Source organism: Anabrus simplex, chromosome 5, assembly GCF_040414725.1.
Source record: "Anabrus simplex isolate iqAnaSimp1 chromosome 5, ASM4041472v1, whole genome shotgun sequence".
Classification (NCBI taxonomy): Eukaryota; Metazoa; Arthropoda; class Insecta; order Orthoptera; family Tettigoniidae; genus Anabrus; species Anabrus simplex.
In genome coordinates this window covers 245010574-245034979 of record NC_090269.1, presented here as the reverse complement: position 1 = coordinate 245034979, position 24406 = coordinate 245010574, and the positions used below count along the sequence as shown (strand labels likewise).

The 24406-nt window shown below is 38.2% G+C and overlaps 1 protein-coding gene across 1 annotated transcript in view; it reads left to right on the top strand.

The window, feature by feature from the left end:
- Positions 1–23941, top strand: part of BtbVII (BTB-protein-VII) — a 346577-nt gene extending 322636 nt beyond the window's left edge. Inside the window, exon 8 of the mRNA XM_067147343.2 lies at positions 22175–23941. Coding sequence (XP_067003444.1) covers positions 22175–22462 — 288 coding nt within the window. The 3' untranslated portion in view covers positions 22463–23941. The remainder of the gene's footprint in view (positions 1–22174) is intronic.
- The last annotated feature ends 465 nt before the right edge of the window (positions 23942–24406 follow it).

The window sequence follows — 24406 nt, the reverse complement described above, 5'->3', positions numbered from 1 at the left end:
ACAGAGTCGAAAGAAAACAAAATGTGAAGGCCTACAATACAGAAAGCTCATAACATTGAACAACAATAATATTACATTGACCATTGTTTGTTGTGATGTGCTTTTGTGTCTTCTGTTGCCAGTCATGTCCGACAGATGGGATTACTGCTGTATACCGAGTATTTTTTTTTTATTTGCTTTACGTCGTACCGACACAGATAGGTATTATGGCGACGATGGGATAGGAAAGGGCTAGGAGTGGAAAGGAAGTGGCCCTGGCGTTAATTACGGTACAGCACCAGCATTTACCTGGTGTGAAAATGGGAGACCACGGCTGTCGACAGTGGTTTTCGAACCCACTACCTCCCGAATGCAAACTCACAGCTGCGCACCCCTAACCGCATGGCCAACTCGCCCGGTCGTACCGAGTGTAACAGCCTGCCTGAATATTGGCGGGAAGTAGCTGCGGAGTTAGATAACTTTCTTCTTAAGCATGCCATTCCTCTGGTTCATACATTTTCTGATACTACTGGTACGTAACAAACTGATTCGTCATTGCATTCCTGCTATTCAATCTCTACCCTGAGGCACTGATTGGAATGAGCAGTGTGTATATTTAAAGGAACAGTGGCAAAGGAGTGTTCACGGCTGTCTGCGGGCTGGTCATTCCAGCACTGGAACTTTGGACTGTTAAATCGTAGTACTATTCGTTAAAAGTGAGAAAATGTGCGGTTTTTCATTTGAGCGAGTATTTTATATGATAACATTGCTTTTAATCCCCACATTCCTTCTGACGTTTTTGTAATGACCTAAGTTGTGAGGAGGGGCGGGTAGGAATGATTATATCAAACAGAATATTCCTATATATGCAAAGTATAAAAAGAGAAAAGACACGTTAAGTCCACCAATCAGTTCAAACCTACCTACCCGCCTCCCACCCACCCCTCCTCGAACATCCCTCCTCCAACCCCTGCCATCATAAGCTATACTCCTGCTTCCTCTCGATAGTCAATCTGGTGTTGGTGTCCGTACCAAGTGCACACAACTTACGAAGAACACAGGGGTGAATCTCATACAGCTGTACATCAATCTCGATCTTCTAGCTTCCCTTCTTTTCTCAATAATTTACTTCAAATGTTTTCATTTCAGACATTCACTTCAAACCAAATTAAACAATAGATCACTACATCTGATGAAAAGGAATACCTTTTCAAGTTACGAATGTTCCCCTTCAAGCTACATACAAATCATTACCTACATTACTATTGAACAAACATAATTTATAAATCAAGTGGCTCGTCTATACAGATGGGGATGCTATCTTCCAGATCAACTCGGGAACATTTGGTTGCTGTAGGAGCGACGGCATAGTTTGGCACCAACCGCAGCAGTTTTGATGTGTCATTTGGTTTCAAGTTTGGATGTGTTGTTTGGACTTCATCAGTGGTTTAAAATTGGGATTGTAAACTGTGACATACCAGATTGTTTACTTTATTATTGGTTATGCGTGAGCATATGTCTTCCATTTGGAGCGTGGCTGAAGGTGACCCAATATATATGGGGTCGAAACTAGTCCCAGTTATACAGGACAATTTACAAGCTAAGGGTATTGAATAGGTGGACCCTTCTCTACCCTTTGATAGTGATCAATTGTCAATATGGACCATAATGAATTTCATAACTTATGATCATTTTGGTACGCGAACAAAGAATAATTCACAGGTTGTACTTTCTGAGGCAGAAATTCAACATGAATTTTCCATATTTTTTTATTTCTTCAGTGTTTCAATACACATAATTTTCTTCATCAATTGAGACATTGCCACAGGGTAGCTAGTGTACCAGTTATTAATGGTGACATTCCTTTTTTTGCCTTCAGTGTGAGAATCTAATCTGCCAACAATCTCCAAAGGGGAGTTCAGTATGTCATGATGTCCTTATTTTGTCCTTGTTTCTGTTTGCCATAGTACATTTCTGAATTTCCCGTGTAGAAGGTTTTTGGAATTTGTAAGTAAAAACAACTCTAATCCATATTTGGCTGGCTGAACAGAGCTGCATCATCCTCAAAAAGCTTGGAGCTTTCCGTCAACAGTTACGAACACACTAGGACTGAAACTGTTCCTGCAGCTTGTCACAGATGCATCAAGAACCATTCATATTGTAGTCAGTTTATCATGTGAGCTCCCCTCATGGACTTATCATCAAATCAAAGACATATAAATAAAAACACTAATCTTTTGTAAGTTAATTCATTGTTGACCTTGTAATTTCTGTTTCCATGCCAACCAGGTAGAGTAAGCCTAACAAAGCCATTATTTCACTACACAATATTTCCTTCATACCTCTCTATCTTTTATATTGTTCATCCCGAGTAGCTCTGTACATATTTGTGAAGTTACAATATTGTCGATTACATTTACGTCATTGTAATCTATCAGTTTCATGTCCGTATTGATACTTGGTATCTACAATCACAAAGAATGGGTACTGTCCACCTAATCAATACTTTATTATATCTTGTTACTAAGCAGTACCAGTTTCGACCTTCACAGAGGTCATCCTCATCTGGTCATCAGATCTAAAGTTAACTTAACATATAATTTTAAAACATTACTAAATCTAATGAAGAATGTCACATGATGTGAGTGATAATATTAAAATATGTAATATATAAAATATACAATGATATGATGTGCCTTCTGGTTTAAAAACAAGTGTCAATATTCTATGACATGTATATGTTACATAAAATTCTAGTGTACTGTTCGTGAGTAGTAGATAATTTGGTGAAATACAATTTCAGCAAGTAAAATGTTTATGGCATTCTTGAGGTACACTTTGAAGTTCAGTTCATATTAGTGAATCGTTGAATACATTCATTGGTATGTTTATACTAAACATTCTGGAACATTCTATGATATGGATATAATAAAATATAATGAAATTTATCAAATAATACATTAAAATACGATAAAATGTTCACAGTATTCTTGCGGTACGCTTTGGAATTATATTAATTTTGTACGTTCACAGGCATGTTTGTACCAAGCATTCTAGAATATTCAACTATGTGTATTGTTTTTCTTTTAAGTTCATATGATTAAGAATGTTGGATGACGTGTACGACGTGCTCCCTAACTGTACACATTCGACCAGTCAACAGGATTATATTACTGAATGTCTAACAACAAAACTACAAAGAGGGAACATCTGCACCTACTCAATATCTTTTAACGAGATTAGCACCAAGAAAACTAATGACACACCATAATATTTTGATGTTGATTTTACTTCTTTAGCATTAGTCAACCTCCTCTATCTGGACATCATCCTTGTTACCAACAATCTTTACATACTGCTGACTGAATACTTCTGCCTTTTGAAGATCCTCACATACATACTCCCCTTGTTCATTCATGATTCCTGGAATGTCCTTCTTGGAACCTGTTTCTGCCTTAAAGTACCTATATATACCCTTCCATTTTTCACTAAAATTTGTATTACTGCCACTTATGTTTGCCATCATGTTATCCTTAGCTGACTTCTTTGCTAGATTCAATTTCCTAGTAAATTCCTTCAATTTCTCCTTACTTCCACAGCCATTTCTAACTCTATTTCTTTCCAATCTGCACCTCCTTCTTAGTCTCTTTCTTTCTCTATTATAATAAGGTGGGTACTGTCTAATAGTCCTACTTTTAAGACCTTCCTTTCTATCACATTTATTTTTAATTATCACAGAAACAGCTTCTTGATCACTAATACATCTATTACCTCAATTTCTCTATAGAGCTCATCTTGTTTTACCAGCATCACGTCCAGGATATTCTTCCCTCTGGTTGGTTCCATCACTTTCTGAATCAGCTGTCCTTCCCATATTAACTTATTTGCCATTTGTTGGTCATGCTTTCTGTCGTTCGCATTACCTTCCCAATTGACATTTGGTAAATTGAGATCGTATTACAAGTAATGAAAATCATTTTTGGTCTGTATTGAAAGTATTATATAATGCATTTAAGAAAATATTTATTCTTTGGCCACCTATTCAATACAGTACAGAATGTTAACACATGAGTTAAAACATTGTTAAAATATATTGAGACATATTTTGCCTTTTCTTATGAGTAAGGCTCGGATGTTTAAGACCTAAAAATAGCCCAAATAAGCAAGCAAATATGACCTCAAAAGTGACAAAATACGATGTAAAAATTACAAAATATGACCCGAAAGTGATTAATCTAAATATGGCCATTTTCAAATAAGTTATAAATTGAAACGTCAATTCCTTTGATACATATTTTTTAACTAAATTCTTTATTCTTACTTTCATATTAATTTTCTGAATATACATGTTTAGCAGTTATTCACAGTGTATTGTCCTTGATTCACTTATCAAACATTCGTGAATACTTACCTATAAAGTACTAAGTTCGCTAAAATTATAGGTCACACAACATTTTAAAAGCCAAAATATGTTTGTGCCCTTCATTGGTGGTTTGAAATACGAAGAAAACTAGAAATCAATCTATTTTTTAAAAAATATTTTGAAACGTTTAATACCAGATTGCATTAATATTGCTCAAATGCGTTTAAGATTAAATTGAGCACCACGAAATGAATTAAGTAGATGTCTTTCGATACATTATGGTAAGGCGACTCGGCATATAGTGCAGATTCATATAACTTTTTCATTCTCCTCTGCGGGTGGTATTGAAGTGTATGACAAGATTCATCTTCAAAGAATCAGGCGCAAAAAATCTCCGATTATCACTTAACACATTCTTTAAGAAGGGAACCTCCTTTCTACGTCACAAGACGTTTTTGGCGCATATTTAAATAATATTAAATAACTGCTGTCGTGTATGCACTCATCTTGAAATGTACTGGTACCTTCTCCTCTAAAAAGATCATTTATCTTGCACACACAGCGAAAACCGTCACTTCAATTAAGCATTTTTAAAGTTTCCATATTACACTGATGCCAACTATTCCATGTGATTGTTTTGCTGAAAGTTCAACACTTCTCACAATTTCAATACTTGCATGTATTTCTAAGTTAGCAGCTTCTAAGCAAGTAATTGCACTTGATACAATTTCAAAGTTCGACTTTATATATGCCCGACTTTCTGACAAACTGTACAAAAACAATTCCTGCGCAATCTTGATAGAAGCAGCAGAGTATTCCATTTGTATTAACTGCAGATTTGATACGGAAAAGCAGTTTTGTAAATACTATTTCTCATTCGGAAAGTTGACGATGACTTTGCACAGCTACAGTTGTCGCCGAAATATGACATTTCTATGAAAATAGCTCAAAATATGACCTTATGACAAAAAATAGCCAAAGTATGCATTTATATGACAAATAAAAATCACTTAATTGTGATTATAATCACCTGATTTGCACCAAAATCCAATCAGGCAAGAAAATAGAGACAAAGAAAAAATATGACTTTTCCTAAACATCCGAGCCCTACTTATGAGGCATCTTCAGTCAGTATCAAAACCTTACTTTTTTACCAGGTACCTGGTTAAAGATTATTCTAAAATATGTTGGAAGATAATGTGTGTGGGATAAAATTTACAGTTCATCATAAAAATGTTTCTGAAATAATTAAAACTCTAATACAGTGATAAATTCGTTCTTAGTTCACTTAAAGAAGGAGACGTCATTTGACTGTAAGTTACATAATTGATGTCTTGATGCCGTAATCAGTGGTTGATGTAGAAGGAAATTCACAAGCTAATACATAGTAGGAAGAATGTAAAATAGGTTCAGTGTTGAATATACAATACAATGATAATACAATGATAAATTCGTATGTAGTTCACTTAAAGAAGGAAATGTCATTTGATTGTAAGTAACATAATTGATGGCTTGAAGCCATAGTCAGTGCTTAATGTAGAAGGAAATTGACAAGCTAATACATAGTAGAAAGAATATAAAATAGGTTCAATGTTGAATATAAAATGGGAAGGAAAAGCATTCCAATTGCTGGGCCAATGTTATTTGATGTTGGCGTGTATTGCCCGAAACATTTATTAGTCAACTGTTCATAAGATTTTCATAGTTTAATCCGGTGAGATTGCATTGGGCCAGTGTTGTTATTTGACGTTGGCGTGTATTGCCCGAAACATTTATTAGTCAACTGTTCATAAGATGTTCATAGTTTAATCCGGTGAGATTGCGTTGACTGCAGTTCAACAGATGCTTGTAGTTGGCCTAATTTGTTGTGAGTCAACCATGTGAGTTTGCTGAAATGATAATGGGCCGTCACTCGCTACGTTGATATGATGTTGACGCAAAGATTGTGATAATATTCATTGCTTCAAATAGACATTTTGTAATTGAGTTGATATCTTAGGAAAGAATGTTGAATAGTTGTTGTTGTTTTCTTCTTCCAAATGACAAAATTTTAAATGTTGATTGTGAAACTTGTGTTGTTGAAGAATATTGCAGAGGTTTGATTGTTAAATTGGAGCTGTTAAATTATGTTACGATTCTTGTTAGTGGTTGGTTTTTTGGTGTTGTTGGACTGTTGACTTATTGTGTGAAATGTTATTAGTGTCCTAATACATAGTAGAAAGAATGTAAAATAGATTCGGTATTGAATATACAATACAGTACAATGATAATACAATGATGGTGTTATAATTATCATAATTACACAGTTAAGTTTACCTGGCAAAGTTACAAAAACAAATGTGCCTATGTAGTAAAGTGCTAAATGTGTACAATGTTATGTAGGTTCGGCAAGGGCTATGTTTTGTCCCAGAAGCCAAGTAGGTGTACAGGTCATCAGTATTCCCCAGACTAACATGGGCAGAAGACACCAAATACCTACAAACATTGGTTTATTTATTATTTGGAAGAAAGAAGCATTGTGTGAATGGACAATGCAAGTTATCACTCTGTGTTATAAATATAGCTCCAGATACCTCCAGTAAAACGCATATATTCTAGAATGGTTAACCAAGAAATGAATAGATTTTTCCTCTTTAGAATCTGAATTTGAGCAGGTGCAACATGTTTTACTGTTCAGACATTACAACAACAAATATATTAACATGTCAGTAATTGGGGGCAATGAATAATTGGATTACTCTCCTACCATCTCCAGTACAATCCAGTTGAACTTAACTGTGTAATTTTGATAACCCACAATTTGTCAGTTAATATATACATCTAGTATTCATGGACATTCTAAATTTGTTCATTCGTCTTGTGAATGTTGTTCTTGCTGCTGTCCCCTCTCTCCATTAATTAATCATTGAAGGCCACTTCTGAACAGGATCGAATGGGCAGAGGTAAAGAAAGAAGTTGGAAGAGGAACTCCACAGCTTTGTTTGAAAATACTAACAGAGTGCCTAATCAAATAACATGAATGGTATAGGATGTATGTGTAAAACATTCCGATAGATTTTAAGGGGAAGATTCTTAAAAACAAAATAGGATTGAACAGATTTTAGTACTAGTTCTTATAAGCGTACAAGACAGTGATGGAGAATTTGAGTATGACTTGGCAGAAGAAGAAAACGCCCTGCCAATTCCTCTGGATTAAATTTTTAAGGTATACATGGTGTTTCCAAATATATGGGAAGTAATATGAAAGTGGATAGTACACCCCAAACCAACACAAAAATTCTGTATAAACATATGTTCTACAGTCAATAGTGTACGAGTTACAGACTTTCCAACTTTGTACTGGAATTACTGGTAATAGCCCTACCTGGCACATCCCATATTGAGTAGCTGTCGCCATGTTGATTACTCAAGGGACACCATGACCTTGACGTCATTGTGGGGGCTTATGTGCTTGTTGATCCCGAGGACTGTGCCTGCTCAGTTTTACCCACACTATATTGGCTTCGGTGTAGAGCCAGACTAATGAGGTATCCTCCCAGTTGCCTGAAAGGTGTCTGTGCTCTTTTGTCTTAATTTCTATTTCTTTCCTTCTGCAGCCAGGCTGAGTGGCTCAGAAGGTTGAGGCACTGGCCTTCTGACCCCAATTTGGCAGGTTCGATCCTGGCTCAGTCCGGCAGTATTTAAAATTGCTCCAAAAACTGTAAAAGCAATCAATGGGACATAAAGCCAATAACATTATTATTATCTTTCCTTCTATCATAAGCAACTTAAATTTAATTTCTCTTACTGTATAGCCAGCACTTTTACCTCAGATAATAAGTTTGTACTGAGGTTCCATCCTCCCCCAATCACTGATCACACAAGTTTCAGGTCGTGACACGTGGTGATGCATAGCTACTGGGAAAGTAGTCGCTAGCAGCCCACCTCCAGATACTGGGTGCCTTCTGGAGTATCTGGCCCTACTTTGGCATGCAGGGCTATGCTGAAGGTTTGAATGTTTCATTCCCTAGCTACTCGTAGGACCGGAAAATGGAACTCTTCTTTTCTTTCTAAAAAGAGTGGCACCCGTCAAAAAAAAAAACAAAAAAAAAACATGAAAGATAGCCAAGAAAAGATAAAGATATACTCCAGTGGCTGTAGATTATTTAAGTGACAAACATCTAGCTTGATTCCTGGTAGCTTCCAGGGTCATTGGAAGGAGTTTCCTAGATGAATGTCCTTTTTTGATCAGATATGCAGTCAAAGAAATTGATGCTGGTGAAGTCGACAAGATGTGAATATTGCATGATGGATCCATGCTTATGAAGACATTAATAATACCAATATAAATGGTCCGTTACTGGACATTATAAATTTTCCAGCTAACTCATTCTTGGTTGCCAGCGTTTCGCCCTCGTGTGGTAGGGTGGGCTCATCAGTTGGTACCTAGCACACCTACCAATACGCTGGCTAGTGCATACCGTGGAGGCCACTGCGTAGGCTAACTGGAGCCACCGGCAGTGCCAATGCACTAAGAGACTTTGTCTCATTATCAAAAATTGATGCCTGCTTGGCCATCAGATGATATAGATGTTGATTCCCATAGGGAATCTGAAATATTTGTCCTGAATGAGTAAATTTATAATACCAATATAAATGGTCCGTTACTGGACATTATAAATTTTCCAGCTAACTCATTCTTGGTTGCCAGCGTTTCGCCCTCGTGTGCTAGGGTGGGCTCATCAGTTGGTACCTAGCACACCTACCAATACGCTGGCTAGTGCATACCGTGGAGGCCACTGCGTAGGCTAACTGGAGCCACCGGCAGTGCCAATGCACTAAGAGACTTTGTCTCATTATCAAAAATTGATGCCTGCTTGGCCATCAGATGATATAGATGTTGATTCCCATAGGGAATCTGAAATATTTGTCCTGAATGAGTAAATTTATAATACCAATATAAATGGTCCGTTACTGGACATTATAAATTTTCCAGCTAACTCATTCTTGGTTGCCAGCGTTTCGCCCTCGTGTGCTAGGGTGGGCTCATCAGTTGGTACCTAGCACACCTACCAATACGCTGGCTAGTGCATACCGTGGAGGCCACTGCGTAGGCTAACTGGAGCCACCGGCAGTGCCAATGCACTAAGAGACTTTGTCTCATTATCAAAAATTGATGCCTGCTTGGCCATCAGATGATATAGATGTTGATTCCCATAGGGAATCTGAAATATTTGTCCTGAATGAGTAAATTTATAATACCAATATAAATGGTCCGTTACTGGACATTATAAATTTTCCAGCTAACTCATTCTTGGTTGCCAGCGTTTCGCCCTCGTGTGCTAGGGTGGGCTCATCAGTTGGTACCTAGCACACCTACCAATACGCTGGCTAGTGCATACCGTGGAGGCCACTGCGTAGGCTAACTGGAGCCACCGGCAGTGCCAATGCACTAAGAGACTTTGTCTCATTATCAAAAATTGATGCCTGCTTGGCCATCAGATGATATAGATGTTGATTCCCATAGGAAATCTGAAATATTTGTCCTGAATGAGTAAATTTATAATACCAGTATAAATGGTCCGTTACTGGACATTATAAATTTTCCAGCTAACTCATTCTTGGTTGCCAGCGTTTCGCCCTCGTGTGCTAGGGTGGGCTCATCAGTTGGTTCGATGACCTGACACCACTACCTGTGTGCGTCAACTGCCTAGGCGTGGCTGCTCCAATTTCCAAGGCGTGCCCCACATTCAAGCTGGAGGAGAAAATACAGGAGATCAAAACTCTGGATATGTTATCTTATTCAGGCGCCCAGAGAAAGTTTAAATACATGACTGCTCCAGAGTTCTCCATCTCCTTCACTGAAAAGGTCACACAAGTATGGATTACCCAAGACAGCTTTGTACAAAATACTAATACATTTCAAGCATTGTCAAGTCAGAGTAGCCAGCAACAAGCTGTTGTCATTAAAGAAATTGGGGTTTCTCGCTTTCCTGCGCTAGGGAGAGGAATCTTGAGTGATTTATCAACCAGTTTGATTTTTGCATGCTTAACACAGGGGAACCTACACAATTCAGAAACGCAGATGGCACATTCTCCCACCTGGATGTCACCTGTTACAGTGACAAGTACACAATGACCTATATTGTAGTGACCACTTCCTGATACTTCTAACGCTCTTGAAGTACCCCAAGCGCTGGTTACTTTGGCAGGCAAATTGGCCAGAATTCACAAAACACGCAGTGATGGCCGATGATATGCTGTAGTCTGTTGACGACCACATTTCTTCCATTACCACAGGAATTCTGGCAGTTGCAGAGGAAACAATTCCTTCTTTATCTGGAATCCGTTGCCAGAAACTGGCCCTATGGTGCACTGACAAAACTGCGCTAACCATATGATCGCCAATAGGCTTTAAAGCATTATCATTGGAATCCTACAGCTGCCTCTGTGGATCAGTGGTAGAGTGTCAGCCTCCGGATCCCAAGATAGTAGGTTCAAACCCGGCAGAGGTAACGGATTTTCAAAGGGCGGAGAAAAGTCCATTCGACACTCGAAGCCAGCATATAAAAGATCTCTGGTGACACATTTGGTGTTTACCTGACAAAATTCATTAAATCTTAGCCATAGACACCCAAGAGAATTCCGGTTTACTCTGTCTGCCATCTAGTGGGCCTAGAGTAAAACGGAACGTCGAAATTGACAAGCAGACAGGCAGATGGCGTTGAATTAAAATGTCTGCACACGGTAGCTGAGGCCATACAATTATTATTATTATTATTATTATTATTATTATTATTATTATTATTATTATTATTGGAATCCTACAATGGCCAATCACATTACATTTAAGCATCTGCATGCTACAGCCCGTTTTTTGATTTGAGAAAGTAAGAAAGCTACTTGGGAAAAGTGTGTATCTTCCACCGGTCTAGAAAGCCAAGAATAGCGGCCGAGAGGATCTGTCGTGCTGACCACATGACACCTCGTAATCTGCAGGCCTTCGGGCTGAGCAGCGGTCGATTGGTAGGCCATGGCCCTTTGGGGCTGTTGAGCCATGGGGTTTGGTTTGATTTTGGTTTGGTGTGTCTTCCATGACAACACATACTCCGTCATCACAAGTGTGGACAAAACTCCGCTGTATTATCAATTTGCCCTCAGTCCCCAGAATCTCCATTAATTGGGATGCAGTTATGATTCCTTCAATCATTGCAAATCACATCATGTCACATTTTGCAGATACATTCAGCTCTGGGAGATACGACTCTGCATTTCTGCCTATTATGCGCGAAGCAGGGGCTCACCATCTCTCCTTTGCCTCTAGTATTTCGCATTCCTATAACATGCCTTCCATGGAGTGGGAATTGCAGAGTGCACTTGCACTGAGCAGGGACATCACTCCTAGACCAGACAAAATCCACAATCAAATGCTTAAGCATAAGTGACTGATGTCTCAGCGATATCCTCACCCTGTTCAACAGAATATGGAGTGAGGGTGTGTTTCCATCTCAGTTGCACGAGGGAATTGTAATATCAATTCCAAGTCAAGTAAATATCCAAAGCTTCTGGATAGTTATAGGCCAATATGCCTTACAAATGGCCTCTGTTAGCTATTTGAAAGGATGGTGAACTGGTGACTTGTATGGGCCATGGAAATGGAAGGTTTCTTGACAAACTACCAGTGTGGTTTTTGCTCTCATCGGTCTGCCACTGATCATTGGGTCAAACTGGAGAGCACCATTCAGCAGGCCTTCCTCTGGAAGGGACACCTAGTCACTGTGTTTTTGACCTGGAAAAAGCTTACAACACTCCCTAATGATATGGGGATTATCTCCACACCACACCATTGAGAATTCTGGGGATTATTTATATACGTTTATTTATAACTTCATGTCCCTCCGGCTCTTTCAAGCCCGAGTAGGGAATGCTTTTTCTCAATGTCACGCTCAAGAAAATGTAGTAACGTTCCCAACCTACTTGCTGAATCGGGAGTTCCACTTTTACAAGCAACTACCGTATTCCTCACATACACTGCCAAAAATCGTGAAATGCCACTACATTAATGCATCAATGCATCTTTAGCACCAAATACAGCCAGAGGTACCAAAACTGGCCAAATTCCACACTGCCAGTTGGGATTCGAATTTATAACTAGGGTCGTGATTTAGATGTGGCCATCGGTGCTTGTCCTGAGCAGACTGCTATCGAGGTACCTCTGTGATTAGTTCCGTGACTGGCTCAGTCTGCTCCGTAGACCTAAGGTGAACACAAATTCCTCTGTTCGTCGCAGGTATTTCCAAGGCTTAATTCACTAGTATCCGGCCGCATGTCATGTCTTCATGGTTGGTTCCAAAATTGGAGAAAATGTGGGTTGCTCTTTCATCTCCGATAGTGTTCGCATGAAGATCTCGCTTCCTGATGTCTGTAGCATGTCTACTGCAGAGCTTTTTGCCATCTTAGAAGCCTAGCAGTTTGCCCTGGGTGATAAAAGAAACCACTTTCTCATGTATGCCAACTCGTTAAATTCTCTTCAGTCTATTTCCATCTGTTTCCTGCAACATTCACTGGCACAACAGATTCATGACCTAGCCAGGTTGTGTGATGCTGGCACTAGAATCACTTTTGCATGGATCCCAAGTCATGTTGGGATTGCAGGAAATGAACTTGTGGACGAAACAACAACAGAAGTGGTACTTTTTCCACCTAGATCTGAGAATACACCAGCTAGGGATATTTGTTTTCAGCTACGTCAAACCATCTTGGTGTTATGGGAATTGGAGTGGCTAGCTATCCAAACTCCCAACAAGCTGAGAGCAATTAAGAGGACAACTACCGTGTGGCAGTCCTCTTACCAGCCTTCACAGAGAACCTGTAGTTTTGTGCAGGCTGAGAAGAGTCCTCCCAAAGAGGGAAGATCCCCCAGAATGTTCTTGTGGTGCTGACTTCACCGTGGCCCACATCCTCACAGAGGGCGTGGATCTTTCTGGCCTAAGACGGTACCTTGGCGTGCAGGAGACACTCAATCTTATATTAGCTGATGATGCAAATACTACTGATCTCATCATTTACTTTATGTGTGAGAGTGGATTAATTAAGGGCATATAAATTTCAAGAGTTATGTTACTCAGGGAACCTACGTTCCATTTTGATGTGTTCATAACCTTTTTGGCTTAATATAATAATTTTTGTTTTTTAATATATTTTCAAATTCTTTCATTGAATAAATACCTTTTTTTTAAAATTTTAATTGTCTTTTCCACTTAATTTGTTCAGAGAGGAGGGTTACCTAGTTGTACTTCCTCTAAAAACAAGAATTACCACCACCTCCACCACTCGCCATGTTGGTGCACTAGCAGGGATACTGCTCCAAGTCCTCAAAAATGTCCACCAAGCACCTAAATGTACGCCGAACATGCTGCCTCACTGTTGTTGGACAAAATACAAACTATTCCCTCAATTTAGCCAATAACAAAAACATGCTTTGCTCATAAATGATCGACTGTAGGGCATATGTTCACAGAGACTTCTTTTGTTGTTTTGGGGTGTACATCCTATCCACACTGGATTACTTCCCACATATTGGGGAACACCTTGTATATTCATGATAATTTGAACTACTTGCTAATGGTTTTCCGTGGTTTCCCATTTTCACACCAGGCAAATGCTGGGGCTGTACCTTAATTAAGGCCACGGCCGCTTCCTTCCAACTCCTAGGCCTTCGCTATCCCATCGTCGCCATAAGACCTATCTGTGTCGGTGCGACGTAAAGCAAAAAAAAAAAGAACTACTTGCTGTTGCTCATGGTTCCTATTTTCAGGCAGGTCTCTTAATAACCTCTGAGCAACATTGGCCAACATCACAGCTGTTTTAAACCCACAGGATATTCTTGTAGTTTGTGGAGACTTTAACATCAGGCATTTGGCTGGGAATTCTGGTCCCGTGGAAGTCCTACTTCTTGAAATCATCAGTGAATTCAGACTCAAGCAAATATGTCACCTCCCAACAAGAAATCAGAACTTCCTGGACCTTGTTCTAATCTCGGAGCAATGCTATGGACACCTCAACTGCTTTGAGACAGAAAAGGTAATTATATCCGACCATGGAGCTGTAGAATTCATGTTATCTTTACCTTGAGTTATGTGCCCTGTGCTTCAGAGGAAATTAATGTTCGCATGGACTAAGGCCGATTTTCCTCAGATGAGAGATCTCCTTTCGTTGTGTCCTTAGAATTTAATCGAAGATTCCCCCTCCGTCGATAAGGTGTTAACACTTATTTACGACCTCCTTCACGCTGTAATCAAAGACACTCTACCATCCTGGATAGTTAGCATGCGGAAGTACCCATGCTGGTATGACACAGAGGTAATAGATAAATTAAAAGAAAAGGAGAGGGCAAGAAGGAAGTTTAAAAAAACAGCCATAGTAGTGATTACGTGCAATTTTTGACCATATGTGGTGAATTTAAGCGTCTTCAGCTCATAAAGTACAGAAACTATACAACTTCGATGGAATCATAATTAGCTGCCAACCGAAAGTGTTTTTGGAACTTTGTGAACAACAAATGGAGGTTATATCGCCTACCATCTACTATGCTTCAGGATTGGAGAGAACTGCAAGACAAAAGGAGCATCTTGGACAGGTTTGCAGACATGTTTGAAAAGTATCACTCACCTGCCGCAAAGTGTAATCTGTCCACTCCGTCCGTATGTGATATGGGCCTAACCTCAATAGTGACCTCTCCAGCAGAGGTATCTTCAGTTCTTACATCTTTGGATACCTCCAAATCATTTGGTCTGGATGACATACCCACAATTGCTTTGAAAAAATGTGCATCGGAGCTACGTAGGCCACTTAGGATCATAATGAATATGTTGTTCTTGTCAGGATATTTTCCGTGTGAGTGAAAGAAAGGTTACGTTATAGGTACAAGTGTTCAAGAAAGGAGACAAAATGGTGTTTGATAACTATAGGCCTGTTGTGTTTGGCAGAGAAGATCGTATATAAGAGATTATACAGTTCAGTTTCACAGTATATTAATATAGCTCGGCACAGTTTTGTACAGAAACACTCTACCATGCCAGTATGGCTGTGTATATCAGTTTCATTTCAGAATCTCTGGATAAGAGGCAACAAGTGGATGTTGTTTACACGGACTTCTCCAAAGCCTTTGATTCATTTTAACATGATGCTCTATTCATCAAATTGTCAGCATACAGGACAGGAGGTAGTGCTTTGGAGTGGATTAGAAGCTTTGTCAGTAACACGGTTTGCATAGTAAAATCTGATGGTATTATGTCTAAGCCGTACCAACCTACTTCTGGTGTCCCCCAAGGCTCTTTACTGGGCCCCCTTTTCTTTGTCATATTCATAAATGATAAATGATAGAACAACATTTATACAACACAGTAATTGCCTTCTGTATGCTGACGATCTAAAGATTTTTAAGATGATAAATAGTGAGTTGTACTATAAGTTGCTACAGTCTGACTTAAACCTCCTAACTAAATGGTGTAAAAAGTGGCTACTTGGTTTGAATACTTCAAAATGCAATGCAGTTACATTTTCACATAAGTTGGAACCAGTAAATTACCCCTACCATTTATGCAATTTTCACATAGCTCGTTTGAATGAAATAAATGATCGTAGTGTGACACTTTCAAACTGTTACAGTCTTTCCTCCGAGAAACATTTAATCAACATTCCTAGGAAAGAGTTTAAATTACTTGGCTTTCTGAAAAGAAACTGCGCCGAATTTGTTTCCCCTAGAACTCTAATAATTTTGTTTTGCACTCTAATCAGGCCATAGCAACGTAAAGTCACTAGCAAAAAAAAAATAATCAGGTCATCGTTAGAATACTGTTGCGAGGTGTGGCTACCTTCTTGGCAGTATTTAATACAAAACCTGGAAAGAGTCCAAATAAGGTTCATGAAATGGATCAGCTACAAAGGTTTTGGTATTTCTCTCTCTTCGTCCGCTTACAAGTCTTTTTGTGAGACTGTGAGTATAAGGACCTTGCACTTTATAAGTGTCAGACGAATAGAGTGGATTGCTCAACATTATTGCAGTTAATACCATTACATATTCCTCGTCGCAATACTAAGCAGAGGTATACTTTCCATCTGCATAAAGTGAGAACTGTGGCTCGGAGAAACTCATGGCTGCTTAGGGAACTTAAGTCGCTTAATGAGGTGGGTGAATCCATGGACTGTTTTCACTCACCCCCGTCTAAAATTAGACGTGCCCTAACGACCTCATGAATGTAAGATACCGGTACTCTCTGTAAAATATATAAATATGTGTATGTAAATGTCTCTAGATGTAGTTTAATCATGACAATATTTAAGGAGATTCATTTTTGTTTGTTTGTTTATTTTTTATTTATTTATTTATTTATTTATTTATTTATTTATTTATTTATTTATTTATTTATTTATTTATTTATTTATTTATTTATTTTAAATATGTATACATAAATGTCTCTTTATCTATCCATCATTTCATCATTTTCCATTACAAGATCACATTAAAATGAAACAGAGTTTCTTGTTAATGTTGACAAAAAATGTATAGCAAAGTTAGCAGTAGCCTTAATTCAAAATTTAACAATTAAGCTATGAGTGGTGGTGATTATTGTTTTAAGGAGAAGTACAACTGGCCAATCATCTTCTCATTTAGCTATGAATTATTTATAAGGAAATTATTCATTTTTATAATTATCTTCATATTTGTATCCTTCTTGAAGAAGAAGAAAGATGGCTTCACATTGGTTGATCATAATCCACCCTGTATCACCTTGTATAATGTTTGTTACTTGAAGACAACCTCTGAAACTGTGTTCCATCCCTCTGCAATTGTATCATATGTATGTAGCTCGAAGAGCCTAGCATGACAGTGTAGCACATTATTCAAGTGACTATTGCTTATGGTTTGATGTTGACTTCAGTAATTATTGGCGACCTCAGTGATGCAGTCGGTTTTCACAGTAGCTGATTTGATCCCAGCTAAGGTTGGTGACATTTGAAGAGAAGAGTAATTTTATTGTTATTAAACAGTGTAAAATAATTGAAACCTTTATGCTTAGTCGCTCAGAAAAAAAAGAATGGGAGCATGGTATTGAAGTTCCTTGCAATCTCCACATCTTCAGGTAGGGTTTGGCTGAGTGGCTCAGACGGTTGAGGCACTGCCCTTCTGACCCCAGCTTGGCAGGTGTGATCCTGGCTCAGTCCAGTGGTATTTGAAGGTCTCAAATATGTCAGCCTCATATCGGTAGATTTACTGGCACTTAAAAGAACTCCTGTGGGACCAAATTCTGGCACCTCGGTGTCTCTAAAAACCATAAAAGTAGTTAGTGGGATGTAAAGCAAATAACATTATTATTATTATCTTCAGGTTGATGGGCTCTATCTTCATCAATCCCAGTTCTTCCACGTCCATTACTCCTCAGCCCTCGACAAACTCGTTTCTGCTTCCCATCTTCATTACGAGGGAGGTATCACACTTCTGTGTTTTCATATTTGTCCTTGTATCCTCTTTCTACTGCTCCTTTTTCCCACACTGATCTGTCATTGTGATTGTATCCTTTTTTGTGTTTCTACCTTTCAGTGTTAGTTACATTGACAGGTTGGGATCATTTTCCTCTTCTGTATTTATCCTGTGTTCCTTGTCTTGTACCGTCTGTATTCTAAACTTCTCATATCAAGATTAAATTCTGTCAAGATGACCCCTCATTGAGTATAATACTCACCCTTCTGATGAAGCTGGGAAGCAAGAATGGGCTAAGGACTCATGCTGTTAAAATTGTCAGCCTGCTTAGTAGAAGTCCTAATGTCTGTAGTCTCCACCTTTACACCAGATCATCTTTCCTGAAAGCAAAGCTTGATAGCTCAAAGGTCAGTTACTTGTCATATGATGCAGTGTGTAAAAGACTATGACAGTGCAATACTGTATTTATTAAAGTCTGAGATGGCCAGATGGATGGCTGATGAAAGGAAAAGAGTTCAATCTGCTGCAGTGCAAATCAGTGAATTTTTTTAAGTATTCAGAAGATTGTTTGGAATATTAGATGTTCTTTCCTCTATGAAATCCCATGCCACCACTACTAGTTGTATTCTTGTGGACCACCAGCCTTGTGGACTATTGCCCTACATCATAGTTTCCATTGTAGAAAATGGCTGGATCATGTAGGCCTAGCTATCAGCTTGCATTCGAGAGATAATGGGTTCAAACCCCAGTACCGCCCTGAAAATGGTTTTCTGTGGTTTCCCATTTTCACACCAGGCAAATGCTGGGACTGTACCTTAATTAAGGCCACAGTAACTTTCTTCCTACTCTTAGCCCTTACCTATCCCATCGCCACAATACGTCTTATCTGTGTAAAGCAAATTGTAAAAAAAAAAAAAAAAAAAAAACTGCTTTGGAAAACGGGCATGGGAATCCTATCTCATTCCTCACAACAAGCTGTCCAAAGGTCAGTGAGAGTGTGTGGACAGCAATATTTCAGATATTGTTTTGAATGTCTGAATGTACAGCAGCAGGTCTTTTCTCTGAAATGTCCTGAAATGAGATAGCATGGGTCCCTGTTTCCTGCTTCATCTCCCAGTAAATATGATGATGCTTGTTGTTTTAAGGGGCCTAACATCGAAGGTCATCGGCCCACAGTAAATATGGAGGGATGTTCTAGTTGTATGGATTGATGCCTTATCTAAGTGCATGCCACGTGTGAGTTGTCCTCTCTGTACAAATGAGAGACTTTTTGTATGGTAGATGGGGATCATAATGGATGCAACTAAAACACACCGTTAGAACTTCAAAATAGTAGTCAGATGGGAAGACATTAATGACACTTCAACTGCCCTCATTCAAGCCATTATTTCAACTGTTTCAACATAGGATCAGTTTGAATCAAACATCAACTGTTTGTTTACGTGCACTAGGCACTCCGTCTCATAGAGAGTGTCCAACGGAGTTGAATAGCCCATGGATACTTCAGCGAACTAACTTGTTTGGGTCTAAAATACAATTACGCAACTTAGACATCTAGGTTGAATTACGACGTAAAGCAACGCGTTTCACATGAGCTGGTCAGAAACCATATACAACTTTCCACATCTTGATGCTAATTCCATTAGACCACATCATGAATGTAATAGTAAGATCAAATTTAAGTGAAATTAGCACAAATTTGGAATGCTTTTCCACATCATTTCACATGTAAAATACATGTACAGTATTTTGTAATTGTATTGTATTCTGTATTCGTTCTCAATATTTGTAAATAAATTTTAAACTGTCTTCGAACTTCGGCATTGCATAAGATTCTAGACTATCACTATTGTCATTTATTACACATATGACAGCCATTGTTTAAGTGAAAATTCACAAGCATGTTCACCAGTGCAACATATTTTTAATCAATTTGATATTTTGTTAATAATAAGATATTGTAAACTTTTTTTTTAATGTATTCAGTCATGCAACATGTTTTACAATTTTCCAACCAGACGTCTGGTAGAACTTTAAGGTATTGATATGAGTGATGATGCCCCACAAAAGGGGCGAAACATGTCTCAACTAATTTAATGATGTTTAACTAACACGTTAACATCTTGCACTGTATTGAATAGGTTGAAGTTTTAATAAATTTCTTACATTTATTATTAAGATTCTTTCAATACGGAAAAAATGATTTTCATTACTTGTAATAACTGAATCTGGCAACTATTATGAAGCTCTCTGTAAAAGTATCCTGGCATTGGTGAACAAAGCTGCTGTGTCCTTTTGCATCAGTGTTATTATTCAGAATTGACCAAATGTGAGTTGTCTTTCATAAAGTTTTCTGTAGTTGGTTCAGAGTTCAACAGTGTGGTACAGGAGGTGGTGGTGTATCAGCCCAAGGTGCTTATTGAGAGCGATGTTCACAATGGTAGGAGAGATATTCACCTTCCTGGCCATTTTACGTTTGGTTGGTTAATTTTCCACTGAGCTCGATACCTGCAGTCGCTTAAGTGTGGCCATTATCCAGTATTCGGGAGAGAGTGGGTTCGAACCCCACTGTCGGCAGCCCTGAAGATGGTTTTCCATGGTTTCCTATTTTCACACCAGGCAAATGCTGGGACTGTATCTTAATAAGGCCACGGCCGCTTCCTTCCCACTCCTAGCACTTTCCTGTCCCATAGTTGCCGTAAGACCTATCTGTGTCGGTGCGATGTAAAGCCAATAGCAAAAAAAAAAAATTTTCCTGGGACACGATTTGCCACAGTTCTTGAAGCACAGCAGGCGACACTTTCACTAGTTTCCTCTTGTGGCAGCTTTTTGTGACTGAATGTGCCCCGGGACACTGTGTCATTCATTAGTATTTTCCTGATGGTTAAACCATTCTCTCAAGTGTTTCACTATTCAATCTTACAGGAAATGTGCATGAAAAAGGCCATGATTTACTCTTCCCAATAACGGTTAATTTTTGGTGCCATTTTACAGCTACATACACAATACTCCAGCACGTACGAGATGACACACTGGCACTATCACTCAAGGTTCGAATCCTACTGCCAACAGCCCTGAAGGTTGTTTTCTGTGGTTTCACATTTTCACACCAGGCACATGCTGGGACTGTACCTTGATTAAAGCCATGGCTGCTATCTTTCTAATCTTAGCCCTTTTCCATCCTTGCAGCTCCATAAACCTTCAGAGTGTTAGTGCAACATTAAACCAATAGCAAAAAAAAAAAAAAAAAATCTATCACTCGAGCTCTATCTCACAGATAACAGTGATGTCTCAAAACCATTCGGATACATCCCATCGTCAATCAAGCAGTCACTTACCACTGATCTACATTCAGGGTTGTTACCCTGATTGCAGATTCCCTATCAGTTGTTTATCTAGTCTTTTCTTAAATGATTTCTAAGTTGGATATTCCTAAGTCTTCCTCTAAACAAATATTTGCCCCAACTTGCTTGAATTCCAACTTTATCTTCCTATTATGATCTTTCCTACATTTAAAGCTGGGGCTGTACCTTAATTAAGGCCACGGCCGCTTCCTTCCCACTCCTACCTAGCCCTTCCCTGTCCCATCGTCGCTATAAGACCTATCTGTGTCGGAGCGACGTAAAGCAACTAGCAAAAAAACCTACATTTAAAAACTCCATTCAAGCTTATTTGTGTACTATTGTCATTCCATGGCAGCTCTCTGCTGACAGTCCAGACAGAACATACCACTTTGTTGAACACCTTTTCTCCTTATACCCAAGTCTTCCCAAATCAAAGCTCACAATATTTTTGTAATACTACTCTCTTGTCGTGAACAACTTCCTGTAGTATTTCCACTTCTGACCTCTGTGTCCTAGGTTTGAATCCTTATGACTTCAGGTGACATTTCCACTAGGACCAGCTCATAGTGGCAGGAAGAATACCTGACCTGAAATTCCCAGTGCTTCCTAATTGAATAGGATGCTCCACTGATCCAATATAAACTTGGAAAGTTAATGTTGAAAGAAAGCATTCTGTTTATTTTATTTTATTTTGAGAGGTTATCCCTCATTTTTATATTGAATGTGTGTTGTTTCAGTTATAATTTTCAGTGGGGCTGTACCTTAATTAACGCCACAGCTCCTACCTTCCCATTCCTAGCCTGTTCCCACCTTGCATTGTCAAAAACCTTTGGTATGTTAGTGCAAAAAAAGTTAATTTTCATATGATGTAAATTTATACTGATATATCTTTATAGTTTACTGTTAACTTGAGGCATAGCACTTGATAATTCCATTGTTCAGCACTTGTTTAATGCAGTTTAGTTTCTGTTATTTTTTGTTTATAAATATTAATTTCAGAAACTCTTTCTAATGTTTATTGTGCAGGCCTCCTCTCCAAGAGAAAAGTTTGAACCTATCCGGTCAGGTCACTGCCCTGTTTTACGTCCAGGACCTGCTCTGGGATGCAATTTCTGTTGGAATACTATTGATGGTCACGGGCGCATATTACGCCGCAAGACGAAGTACCATTGTCCTGAGTGCCAGACTAATCTCTGCATTGTGCCGTGTTTTCAAGAATACCATGAGAAATACAGTTCATCTGACAACAGGGACACATCAAGACCTCTTTCTCCCATAGCTACAAAAGTATTTCCTAAGACTAGTTCCATATAATATGTTTATATTTAGGATATTGTTGTTATAATACACTAATGCTGTTTGAGGAATTCTCACCCAGATTTGTGGTTATATTCTTTGACTGGAACTTACATTGAGAAAGGCTCACTAGATAAGATAAATGGTTTTCAAATGAAATATTGCGAGATTATAGTTAAATTGTTAATATTTCTACAGAAATATGGCACAAGGATATTTTCCACAAATCATAAGTCAGCACAAACTACATTACAGCAGTGGGTTAATGATGATAATGATATGAGACAATAATATAGAACGCATTGTCATATTCTATACATATTTTCTGTAATAATTAATTGTAATGTTATCTACATTTTGCTTTCTATTTAATTTTATCCTCTCATACTGTAAGTCTCTTCTACACTGCTATGCTTACTGGTTTGAAAGATATTCTGCACCTTTTTCTGTTCTTTTTTTAAAATTTGCTGAAAAATTATTAATGAGTAACATTGTATATCCTTTCTGAGCTGTGTTTCTTATAATTGACCTTGTGATTTCTTGGCCAAGTAGTGTCTTTTTATGAACAGTGGTTTGGTTATCCTTGTACCATAGTGTACACATATTAGTAATCATCTGAGACATAGATCTATCAGATGTTGTGTTTATGATCTCCATCGTATATTTATTTAGTTTAATTTCATTGCTGCATGGTTTTAATAATGAATTGGCAGTTGCAAGGTGTATAATTATCTGTGTGGCCCTCTAGTCCAGAATATTTTCTCTCTGTTTTCAGGCTGTATTATGTTTTCAGCACATTTATTCTTCTGATATTTTATGAGGTGAGAGTTGCTTTGAGACCTGTACATGTGGAGTTAAAGACCAAAGATAATTTTAAGGGCAGAATGTTTGAAAGTTTATTTTGTTATTACATAGGTTAACATAAGAGAATGTTGGTTGTTGGAATGTGTTGCTGAAACTCATTTCAGAGACTGTAGGTGTGATCTCTGCTTTTTTAAATTCATCGCAAGTCCTAACCTAATGCAAGGTACTGTATTTTTACAATATGTATGTTTAACTCGGTTACAGAGCCGCTAGTTAAAATTTAGGTGCATATAAGTGTTATCTGCAACTCATAGAATGAGCAGCTTAAATTGTCATGAAGTGTTGTTGCATGTGATAATATTTTTTTAGAATTTGTGTTGTCCATATAAATTATCATATCTTAGAACTGCATTGAACAGAATTCCAATGCTTTAATTGGATTTTGTATAATTCTTCATTGATAGTTTATGCAATGTACCTAGGATATATTTCTTTACGCTGCTGCTGTTTCTTAATTTCTGTATTTCGTTTAAGTAAATATGTATGTGATATGCATGTCTTAATGTATTTGTGATATATCATTTGCATGCCTATTAATTGAAGTTGGCTCTCTCATCACAGTGAAGTCCCTCAGCTTTGACACTAAGACAGTTCTGGAAAGGGAATTGGGATATTGACTCAGTGTTTATCAGCTGTAATTTATGATACAGACTAGTAACCCACCCCTGCTTTGAAATGTATGTTGACAGGTCTTATATTTCCTTGTAGACAACAATAAGAGGCAAGTTTGTGCATAGCGCAGTTCTTATAAATTATGATAGATCTTAGTGTTGGTAATACAATTATGCATTATAAAGCTTATAAGTTATTAAGGGCACAGAAAAATCATGTGATTTCACAGTATTGACTCATCAAAGTATTATATCCCAATAATAGCCATCAGTAAAAGTTTAACAATAAAAATAATAATGAATAATGTCCATACAGTTTCACACTTTATAATAGAGTTTATCAATTATGCTTCTTTTAAAAACTAAATGTATGTTTGGTGGACCGAGCAAGTTGGCTGTGTGGTATGGGCAGCATAGCTGTGAGCTTACATTTAGGAAATGATGGTTTCTAATCCCACCATCAGCAGGCAAATGCTGGAGCTGTACC